Genomic DNA, 12,327 nt, shown 5'->3' with positions numbered 1-12,327 from the left:
TGAAAACAGTTATAATTACGCTTACACACAACTCTACATCATACTTGCCGGGGAGTAGAAGCAGCTGGGTAGCAATGGGGGTTGGGGACATGACGGTCCGCATCATTAAGCCCCGCTCCCTCACGGTAAATTGCTGTGATGCATGCATATTTAAATATGGGGTGGAGCCAAATGACAAGATTCTATTAAACCCCGCCCCATACACGGGGACCCGCGATCGCCGCATAAATTCTCCCCATTCTGCCCACTTCACTAGGAAGTGGGCAGGAATGCGGGAGAAATGCCTACTCTACCGAGGGTGCAGGGGGTTACCCGAAAAAACGGTGACTTCCGGGAGAGTAGGCATGTATGCTCTACATATACTGCTATTCTGTTGATGATCCCCCTCCAAATTTTGCCTACACCCCGTTGCAATCCAGTTACTCCCCACCAGCTGCAAGTGGAGATGCAACTGGATCGTGTACGACTCTGTATGATCCATACTTGTGTACGATTGGTTCCAGAGCACGTGCAGTACAAAAAAACGCAAGTAATGCTTGTCAGACAGACTTGCAATGAACTCAGCCCGTGTTCCTCCACAAAAATGTATTCAATAATTGAAGCACTCAACACGGGATGGGAGAGTGGTAAGATATATTGGTATGGTCGGCTTCTCCAATAATGTCCTCGGCGCTAAAGATTTCTATAAACCTTCTATCGGATGAGGTGTTGTCATGTGTGCAAACCACTTATCATACTAAGATAAAATAAAGACACTGAGACGTGGATTTGGCAGATAACTTGATGGCGATTTATTGGAGCAATAATAATTATTATTTATTTATTATTTATTTAAGGATGTATGGTGGCAAAGAAAGGACGGCCAGAAATCAGCCAGATCTGCTATGCCCACACACAAACAACAAAAGGCATAGCAGGCGTAGATCGCCCAGAGTGCATACACATAACCATGTAAATCATGTCAACAACAAAAGGTAACGCTCACCCCCATCTTGACTTCCCACCCGTTTAGGTGGTGATACTGCCCCCCGTTAGGTTGGTACAGCCAACTACCAGTCAACGAAGGTAGCGCCCTTAAATCATAATTGCACCCGGACTGGCGACCTGCCGTTCTTTCCCGCCACCCAAAACCAAACCCACCACATACAAAATTTATAGGGGAGGGAGGGTGGGGAATCTGGAACAAAGAGGCTTTGGCCCACACTTTTAGCCGACTATATAATGTTCCTGTTACAAACCCGCCCCTGCTTGCCATAGGCTAACTCCCACAAGTAATTTGCATACATGCCTGCCCCCATCCTAGATTTTTAAAACACCTCTTTTCTTATGCAATCTTTCGGTTTCTCTGACCTAAAATGAGAATCTATCATCGTGTAATATTTGGTGTGATCAAATTTAAAAATGTCATTTCTTACGGCTCTCTCCCCACTGAGGAGCTTCATTTATACAGCTCTACATTTTTGCACAGAATCATGGGGCAAACTTACCTACTTTCAATACAAAGAATTCGGGAGAATCCCGTAGGGGCAACCAGATGTGAGGTGCAGGAGTGAAGGTGGGCACGGCGTCACAATTGCGTCATTGTTGCTCATCACCCCGCGGTATAAAGTCACGTTATGTAATATTGTGCAATGTGAGCAGGACCAGGATAATGTGATTCGCAATAAATTGCGTCATCAAGCCCCCGGACTGCCCACTTCACTCAGGAAATGGGCAGCATTCAAGAAAGTGGCTAGCACTCTAAAGGGGTATATTTACTAAAGTGCGGGTTATTAGAAGTGGAGTTGTTGCCCATAGCAACCAATCAGATTCTACTTATTTATCTAGCATCTTCTAGAAGATAAAGGCTAGAAGCTGATTGGTTGCTATGTGCAACAACACCACTTCTAAAACCCACACTTTAGTAAATATACCTCTTAGGAGGCCAGGACAGTTCCCCAAAATGAGTGAGTATCCCGACCATTCCTGGAGAGTAAGTAAGTAGGAGATAGGGGTGAGCAATTAGCCCACATTTCGTGCTCTAAAACATTTGGGGATCTTTGCCTGTATTCAGATTTTGCTTCATCTACTGTACAGTATGTAACTAGACAGCCCTATACATCCGTTTGTGAGAGTAGCACTCTTCATTATCGGTGCACAGACACGAGTGGCGTCACAAGAGGGGTGTGGGCCGCACACGGATGTCACCCGGGGTGACACCAAAGTACAGACTCCCCCTCAGTGACAGAAGCCGAGTGCTGCACTGTAGTATTAAGTGCAGCACTCGGCCCCTGACATTGTGAGGGAGCCGGCACACTGCACACAACACAGTCCGCACTTCTTGCACCCCCCCAGTAGAAGAACTGGACCACAGGGGTTCATTGCAGGGCCGGATTAAGCCCTTGGGGGGCCCGGGGCATTTAATACAGAGGGGCCCTCCCCCTCTTCTCAGCACTACCCCCTGGCTTTGCCTGCTGTGTGCCTCCTCCCCCAAACATTTTCATGAGGCAGCAGCGCAGGTGCTACCTGCACTGGGGGTAGACTTGGAAACCTCCTCCAGGCTCCATCACCAGCAGCGTGCCATTTTGTTGTGTTGCTGCTGGGAGAGCTGCTGCTGGCAGCTGAGGCTGGAAAGGAGTAGAATCGTCCGTGGACCTGTGGCAAACACAGGAAGGGGAGGGTTTATATATATATATATATAATATATATATACATACACACACACACATACATACACACTGTACATGAAAAGTCATGCGCACTGATTGCAGCTGAATACATTATCTTTTACCTTGTAGCCAATCAGGTCGGTTTCTATGATATTGGAGGTTCAGTAGCACATAATTCATTTAGAGACAGGAGAAGACTTATGGAACATATTGTAATTAGTGCATAATGCTACAGCCATTACCCTGGAGGGAAATCCGCCTCCCAGACAGACAGTGGAGCATGGTGCCCACACTACTCACCTCCTGAAGTCAAATGGCAATGGCAATGTGTAGTGTACTGTCTGCCACCGACACTAGCTGCTGACTTGCAGGGGCTCCTGCGTGCGAGTCACAGTCTCTGCAGGGTAGACACAGAGGAACTGGCATCCGCAGTGGGTTGATAGTAGAATCTATCCGACCTAACCATCAGCGGTGCTCAGGAGCTCGCTGTGATTGGGAGCTGAGCGGAAGGCAGAAAAGAAGCATCCGGCCTTGGATACATGATAAATTCAAGTCAGAGAGCTCTGCTCTGAGGAGCTGCCGTCTGCCACGCATGCGCAGCAGTGCCGATCAAGCACCGCAGGCAGCGCAGTGACAGTCCCCAACCAGTGTGAGAAGGAGTGTGTCCAGATCGGACAGCAGTGCAAGTACTCAGTCAAGGTGTCTCTGAGTATGGCTGGGAAGGGGGCCCCTTAAGAAAGGGGGGCCCGGGGGTACTAGCCTCCTATGCCCCCCCCTTAATCCGGCTCTGGTTCATTGTCACCCAGTTACACCCATTTAGCCAGAAGTGGAGATGTGGCTAAATAGCCTGCAGGTCCACAGAGGTACATATGCCCGCCTCGGACACATCCGCAGTGCGAAAACTTGCAGATGCAGCCAATTTGCGTACGACTCTTACTCAGGCCTACAGTGAGCTCTTTACGCGTATTGACTTTTTACACATGTAGTACATTTCTGCGCCAGAATCACTACTGGGTTTGTCAGGTAATTGAGATTGAAAATCTATTACATCTGGCTTACACCAAAGCCACCATTTAAAAAAAAAAAAATTATATCGTATTAATAGGTGGAAAGTATTTTTATCGGGTTTCCAGGGAACATGTCGACAATTCAAATGTTGACACAGGAATGTCAACATGTTCTGAATGTCAGCAGACCACATGAGAATATCCACAATGTCAAAATTTTCAGTATGTCGACATTGTGAATGCGGACAGTAACGGCATATGCAATTAGGGTTAGCGTTACATTACAACTAGGGTTAAACTGTAATTAGAGTTATGGATAAGCTGCAATTAGGGTTAGGCTGCAATTAGGGTTAGGGATAGGCTGAAATTAAGGTTAAATATAGGCTGCAATTACGGTTAGGCTGCAATTAGGGTTATGGATTAGCTGCAATTAGGGTTAGGCTGCAATTAGAGTTATGTATAAACTGCAATTAGGGTTAGGATGCAATTACGGTTAGGCTGCAATTAGGGTTATGGATAAGCTGCAATTAGAGTTAAGGATAAGCTGCAATTAGGGTTAGGCTGCAATTAGAGTTACGGATAAATTGCAATTAGAGTTAGGCTGAAAATAGGGTTATAAACTGCAATTATGGTTAGGCTGCAATTTGGGTTATGGATAAGCTGCAATAAGGGTTAGGCTGCAATTAGAGTTATGTATAAACTGCCATTAGGGTTAGGGATAGGCAGATATTAAGGTTAAATATAGGCTGCAATTAGGGTTAGGAATAGGCTGCAATTACGGTTAGGGTGGTATATGTTCAAAGTGTCGACAAAGAAGGGGTGTCAACATTCACAATGTTGATGATGACATAATGTCAATTAAAAAGGAAGGAAGAGGGGAAGACTTGGAAAAACAATTGCACAGGAGTAAAAGTAGGTCAGAAAATAAAGTCTACTCAGGTAGGGTCTCTACTTCAAGGAAAAGATGGGGGAGCTCCCAGTCCAGACATAATGCTGAGCATAAAGCTAAAATGAAGTCTGTTTTCCATGTAAGGAATTTGAGGGCAACAGATTCTAGTAGCTCGAAAAGTGGAAACTGAAAAGCTGAGGACTAAATTTAGGTACTAATGAGCTATCGGCAGATCAGAAGGTAACTAAATGTGCAGGGGTCCATATGTTCTTGTGAGAAGGGTACACATAGGCACCTCAATCCTGGGGAGCCTACACTGCACACCATGCACTCATATAATTATTATAATTACTTTTCCAGAGTTCCACATGGGTCGGTTCTGTATACTGAAATCACTGGGAAAATGGCGTGGCAGCCATTTTCCAGGTGACATCATCACGTTGTAGAAAGCCAGAGTCCACTATACTGCCGGAGAAAAGGAGGCCCGCCTGTGGGCTGCACACGGGCCCTCTCCTCTCCTAAATCGTCCCCGATATTAATGGTTGACCTAAGAAATTACTGAATCTGTTGTTTGATCAATCTGAGAGAGAAATATGACTAACTATAACAGTTATTAACCTCTGTGATAATATGAAAATAGGGCATGTTCTAATACAGCTTGGATAATCAGGTTTATTGATGATGGTACATGTGTGGAGTAATATATGCACTCCATGTACTTTTCAATATTATGAAATAGTGATTTCTATTAATTTCTGTCTATTTCACACATATTTATACAGATTACCCCCAGCGCCATCATCTCTTTTACCCAAGCCCGGGCCTGTTGAAGGGGCCTGGTGGGGACCCGGGTCCAGCAGCCCGCCCCCCACCCCGTCCAAGCTGCCGTTGCTGCCGTCAACTTATGGACAGCAGAGAGAAGGGACTGACTGCTGCTGAAGCAGCCTCTCCCCAGCCCACACGCTGCTGTCACGCTGTTTGCTGGGCTAGGGAGACCTCTCTCCATGCGTTAGTCAGACCTCCCTTCCTGTATTATATGCGGGAGTGGGGAACAATTGCGCCCCCACCCCCTAACACCTGCACACCCTATGCAGTACGTGCACAGCAAATGTAGTCTTTTTTTTGGGATGGAGGGGGTCTGGCCACACCTCCCCAGTAGGCCATGCCCCCTCCCTATACCTGGGCCCGGCAGAGCTGTTGGCAGCCCTGCTCAGGATACCGGCAGTCACAATCCCAATGCCAGCATCCCGACAGGGTTAGGAAACCGACAACTGTTGGTATGTATCCTAACCCTGCCTCTATCCCTAAACCTAGCCCTCCCTCCCCGCAGCCTAAACCAAACCCTCCCCCCACAGCCTAAATCTAACCCCCCCACAGCCTAATTCTAACCCTTCCCCTAGTGTCTAACCCTCCCCCTAACCCCAATACTTACCAGTAGGATTCTGGCGGTCGGGATGCTGGTGTCAGGATTCTGGCACCGGCATTCTGAGCACTGTCATCTGGACCGCCAGGATATAAACTACATCCGGAAATCAGTGCTATGTCCTCAGAAGGTCACATTTATGGGTGATAACAAAGAAATGGGCATTAATCATGGACAGATAGTCATTACACCATAGAGAATATCATTTTTTTATTATAATAACTGGACATAGTGCAAATATCAGCAGCTCACACAGTATATAAAGCAGAAGCTGGTGGAAATTGGGTCCGGCCTGTGGTGGGTGCGCACCCGCGCACGCAGGGGGGTTTCTGAGTACCTAGAAACCCCCCCTGCCAGCTGCTCCATCGCTGCGCAGCTGAACTATTTTTTTTTTTTTTTTAAAGAGAAGCTCAGGCAACTGTGCCTGCTGTCATACTGTGCTGGCTGTAGGGGGAGCTGCAGCGGCAGCGCACAGTCCCTCCTAGGCAGTTCACATGGCAGCACCAGCATTGTGAGAGGCTGAGAGGGAGCTGCTGCCGGGTGACAGAGATCTGATGGTACTGCCGGCAGTCTCTCCTGGACTCGAGCTGCACTGCAGGTCTGTGTATAACATGTGGGGTGTAATGATGCCAGAGCTGTATTTATTTGTGTTTTTAAGTGAGAGGTGTGTGTCAGTGTAGTCTTTGTCAGTGTGTGTGTCTGTGTCTTTGTCAATGTGTGTGTCTGTAGTCTGTGTCAGTGTGTGTGTGTGTGTCTGTGTCAGTGTGTGTGTCTGTAGTCTGTGTGAGTGTGTCAGTGTGAGCCAGGACTTATTGCAGTGATCACTATAGGTTTCCTGTCCAGGCCAGACTCCCCATTTATAGTAGACTCTTCTGTGACTCCTGTTCCCATGTAGACCCGCCGTCATTCTCCGCTGCCAAATGCTCCTCTGCTCTGCAAGATGAAGGCAGGATCGTTTTGTTATAAATCAGTCATGTTTATATGGGGCTACTCTGAGACTGATATTAAATCATTAGTTTATTTAAACATGGAAAAGCTGTATGGTGACTCTTCTTTTAGCACCCAAATACTGTACCACTGACCACACTACTGAGCAGAATACCCCAGAACATCACACTATGTATGGCATTTCTCATTCATACAGGGGGCATAAGCAAAACCCAATAATTTTTGAAAGATGACTCCATGAACCATTAACAGTGCTTTATACCTGCCCTCTTACCCCCATTCATAACCATGTACCATTATCCCTCATTATACTGCCCCTCACACTTACCTCCAGCCATAAGTACAGTGATCCCTCATTATACTGCCCCTCACACTTACCTCCAGCCATAATAAGTACAGTGATCCCTCATTATGCTGCCCCTCACACTTACCATCAGTGATCCCTCATTATACTGACCCTCACACTTACATCCAGCCATAACTAAGTACAGTGATCCCTCATTATACTGCTTCTCACACTTACCATCAGTGATCCCTCATTATATTGCCCCTCACACTTACATCCAGCCATAACTAAGTACAGTGATCCCTCATTATACTGCTTCTCACACTTACCATCAGTGATCCCTCATTATACTGCCCCTCACACTTACATCCAGCCATAACTAAGTACAGTGATCCCTCATTATACTGCTTCTTGTACTTACCACCAGTGATCACTCATTATCCTGCCCCTCACACTTACCTCCAGCCACAACTAAGTACAGTGATCCCTCATTATACTGCTTCTCACACTTACCAACAGTGATCCCTCATTATACTGCCCCTCACACTTACATCCAGCCATAACTAAGTACAGTGATCCCTCATTATACTGCTTCTCACACTTACCATCAGTGGTCACTCATTATGCTGCCCCTCACACTTACCTCCAGCCACAACTAAGTACAATGATCCCTCATTATAATGCCTCTCACACTTACCTCCAGCCACAACCAAGTACAATGATCCCTCATTATACTGCCCCTCACACTTACCTCCAGCCATAACTAAGCACAATGATCCCTCATTATACTGCCCCTCACACTTACCTCCAGCCATAACTAAGTACAGTGATCAGTCATTATACTGCCCCTCACACTTACTTCCAGCCATAACTAAGTACAGTGATTCCTCATTATACTGACCCTCACACTTACCTCCAGCCATAACTAAGTACAGTTATCCCTCATTATACTGCCCCTCACACTTACATCCAGCCATAACTAAGTACAGTGATTCCTCATTATACTGACCCTCACACTTACCTCTAGCCACAACTAAGTACAGTTATCCCTCATTATACTGCCCCACCTGTCACTTATTATACTATTAGTAGTTCAGGTTTTTCAGTCGGTTTGTGGACGGCTAATGGTCAATTTCAAAACCGACTGTTAGTAAATCTTCAGTTTCTATAGTCGTCTATGTGAAAGTATCATTTGTTTGTCCAATGTTCTAAACTGTTGTAAAGTCAGATTTCTGGTTGGTTTTGCGTCGTTTTTTTACTTTAGTAAATCTCCACTTTGCACACAAGACAGCAAAATGCACAAGAATGCAAAATCAACCAAAACTGACTCTTAGTAACTTTAGCCCATAGTATGGAAAGGTCTTATGTACAAAGTAGTAATATATATTTACAGTTCTTCTCTCTCTATCTTACATCTGTCGAGCAGACAATTTATTACATGGGACTAGATTATAGGCTTGTTTATATCTGTGATTTATGAGTACGAGTAGCCAGTCATTGAATTAGGGTAAATAATGTATTCTGTAATCTGATAATACTGAACATTTATTTCCTATTAGTAATTTTGTTGGAATATTGACCATAGATACATCAGTGTCACTATAATGTGGTATATTGTGTTGGGGTGTGCACCATTATACACATCCTGTACATGGTGTGATTAGGGTGTAGAGATGCTGGTGACTGGTGGACCTCAGCAAATACAGAGTTGTGTACACAGCAAATCATTCTACAATCTAAATGTTATAATTTAGTCAAATACTGTAATAGAGTTGATTGTATATAAAAATATTACCTCTGCTGTCCCAAGTTTTGAAGTACAGAGGAACTGCTGCTGCAACTAACATGCCAGTTTTATGGAATGCCGAGATTATCCAGGTGCAAGAAATAATGCTGCTACAGACTTGAGGAGGACACAGCAGATGTTACTACTGTGATTGTTGGTAAACAGCAGATGTTACTACTGTGTTTGTTGGTAAACAGCAAATGTTACTACTGTGATTATTGGTAAACAGCAGATGTTACTACTGTGATTGTTGGTAAACAGCAGGTGTTACTACTGTATTGTTGATAATCAGCAGATGTTACTACTGTATTGTTGTTAATCAGCAGGTGTTATTGCTGTATTGTTGTTAATCAGCAGATGGTACTATTGTGATTGTTGGAAAACAGCAGATGTTACTACTCTGATTGTTGGTAAACAGCAGATGTTACTACTGTATTGTTGATAATCAGCAGATGTTACTACTGTATTGTTGTTAATCAGCAGGTGTTATTGCTGAATTGTTGGTATTCAGCAGATGGTATTGCTGTATTTGATGTTAATCAGCAGGTGAAAATTGCTGTGATGGAACCAGGCAGGATGTTATGCCGATCACTGGTTGTCCATGGTTCTCCACCGGTCACTTACAAACGAGAATCCACGGAACCGGCGCTCCTCCACCTTAGATATTGGTGGCTCCCGTGATGCTTGAGGTGGTACCAAGTCATCCAGTTTATGATGTTCACAGGTGGTAACTGGGGTCTAGGAACAGGAGACAAATCAGATCCATCATGTAAACACAAAATAAATACACAGTAATTGGGCTCTTTGTCACTGTGTCATAATGAAAAATAATTAGGTAATGTGCAAACTCTGCTTACTAATATTATGCTATACCTGTATGTTGTGTGATTATATAAGCAATCAGTATATTAATAGTAGATAATACTGTAACCTGCACATTAGGTGGCAGATATATTTATAATGGTAACTAGATGCCTCACTGACTTTGGGTTGCTGTATAATTACATTGTAGTTTGGATTTACCCTTCTACAATATCAATGCATGTTGCATGTGAAAGGAAGAATATTGCCATAGGCAAATGCAAGGGTTTTTTTGGTTGCCCCTCTCCAGCCCACACCATGACCACAATAGAAATAGTAAACTAATAGAATTATACTAGTGTTGCATGTTCTTCTCAGTATCAGAAATGGTCAGCACCATCTGTGGATCTTTTAATGTGTCAGCCAGAAATAAATACACCTGTGCACCAACTAGGAGATCTGGAAAACATGCACTAAGGGGTGCACTACTACAGACCATCTATAGGGATCATTAATCAAGTGCACAAGGAAACTAATGTGTACATATATGCCCAGGGCAGTGCTAGGTTCTTCTGCTGCTCGCCTAGACTCCTGGACTTGCTCCAATACTCTGGAATTGTGCCCACATCTGAAATAAAAACATTCAGCTCAGGCAGGATGGCCCTACTGCCACATCTAATGGGTTAACTATGTTTGCTGGCCCTTTATATGTCAGAATTATGACACACACAGTACTTTGGGCCTGATTCACTACCGATCGCATCTGAGATTACTTACGCAATCGACCGATCGTTGCATTCTGCGCATGGAACGCAGTGTGTGAACTGAACACTGCGATCGCAGTGACTATGCAGATCCATTGCAGAGTGATTGATAGAAAGTGGCGTTTGTGGGTGGTCACGCGAGGTGGTTGGCGAAACACAGGCGTGCCAGTGCGTTGGAACGCCGTTGCCTGGGCGTGTAAAAATTATCCACTGCAATGCCGTATGCAGCCTGAGGCCTCATAGCGTGAGCTGAAGTTAGCAATTCCTGAGTAAGGTCAGAGCTTGTGCAAGTGTGCGTGAGGCTGCGATGATACTCAATAGTACAGATGGTTTTGCAGTCGTACTAAACAGTACATATGTATGTGTGTAAGGTAAAGTGGGCGTCCTTATGTTCTGCGATGGCATAGTGATCGCAATGGATTAGCATACTACTATCGCAGTGAGTCTGCGTGCATAATCGCTATTGCATTCGCAGTTACGATCCTTGCTGAATCAGGCCCTTTGTATGACACAGTGTAAGTGCTAATGATGCCCTCTCCATGGACTGGCCACACTCGCTCAAAATCAAGGATTTCTAAACTCCCTCTAGAAATTCTGCATTTGCCACCGATTGCAATAAATTGGCTGAAAGTAACATATACGGCTGATAATAAACATATACTGTCCATGTGTTTACAATTGAATTTCAAAAACATTCTACAAAATATTCTCCACATTCTGCATTTGGCCACAACATTTTTACTGCAGTCATTTAGCCATACTGTGGGCCTGATCCAGCAAGGATGACAAGTAAGAGATTGCATGTACTTGTCCGCTGCGAGAATATGCTAATGAATGTTATCTCAATGCCATCACACAGCCAGCATAGAGATGCCTACTGCTACCGAGTAACATCGGCCCCTCACGCACAATTACAGCAGGGTTGACCTTACTCAGAAATTGCTAACCTCATCGCACGCAGTGTGTGCACAAGCTGTGTATGTCGTTGCAGTGGCTAATTTATGCACGCCCATGAAAATGGACAGACACGCCTGCGTTTCACCAACCACTCCCCCGCCACCATCCCCAAATGCTCACGGCCTGTCACTCACTCTGCGATGGATTCCTATCTGTGAAGGTGAACGCAGTGTGATCGCAATGCTAACTCGTGCAGTGCATGCGCAGTACGCACCATCGGCCGATCTGCATACACTGTTGCAGTTGCGATCTGTAATGAATCAGGCCCATTGTCCCTCTAGATTGGCATTTGTGTGACCATTTGTACTATAACATTCATCTCTCCTGATCACCAGCATTGTCTATGAGATAATAGGACTGTATGATGGAGCACATATTGTGTACATTCCTATATTGTACATATACTTACCGGCGGCATTATGAATGGGGGACATATCCTGCCAGCCTCCAGGTCTTCCCAGTTAATGGCCCAGAAAAACTGATGATCTTTGATGTTAATATATAGTCGCTGCCTTCTTTCTGGGGATTTGCATAGGAACTATCAAAGGAATAAACAGAAAAGTATAGAGTGTTAATGGTAGATAAGCACTAGCTGACCAATGTCATACCTTTTCCTTATGCTACTTTATTCTCAGGATGACATGTATAAAATATTACATTTTGTCTTACAACTACAGCCATGGCCAAAAGTTTTGAGAATGACACACGTATTGGTTTTCACAAAGTCTGCTGCTTCAGTTTTTGCATATACTCCAGAATGTCATGAAGAGTGATCAGATGATTTGCAATTAATTGCAAAGTCCCTCTTTGCCATGACA

The 12,327-nt window shown here is 44.7% G+C and overlaps 1 protein-coding gene across 1 annotated transcript in view; it reads right to left on the bottom strand.

Moving 5' to 3' along the window:
- Positions 1-9,575: 9,575 nt before the first annotated feature.
- The window catches only part of LOC148501852 (protein kinase C delta type-like), a 28,902-nt gene continuing 26,150 nt past the window's right edge, over positions 9,576-12,327 (bottom strand). The window contains exons 5-6 of the mRNA XM_088449890.1: positions 11,919-12,047; positions 9,576-9,725 (exon numbers count right to left, since the gene is read on the bottom strand). Of these exons, the coding sequence (XP_088306016.1) occupies positions 9,576-9,725; positions 11,919-12,047 (279 nt within the window). The remainder of the gene's footprint in view (positions 9,726-11,918; positions 12,048-12,327) is intronic.

Source organism: Taudactylus pleione, unplaced genomic scaffold (genome assembly GCF_031769625.1).
Source record: "Taudactylus pleione unplaced genomic scaffold, aTauple2 ptg000499l, whole genome shotgun sequence".
Taxonomy (NCBI): Eukaryota; Metazoa; Chordata; class Amphibia; order Anura; family Myobatrachidae; genus Taudactylus; species Taudactylus pleione.
This window is presented reverse-complemented; position numbering and strand designations above follow the sequence as displayed.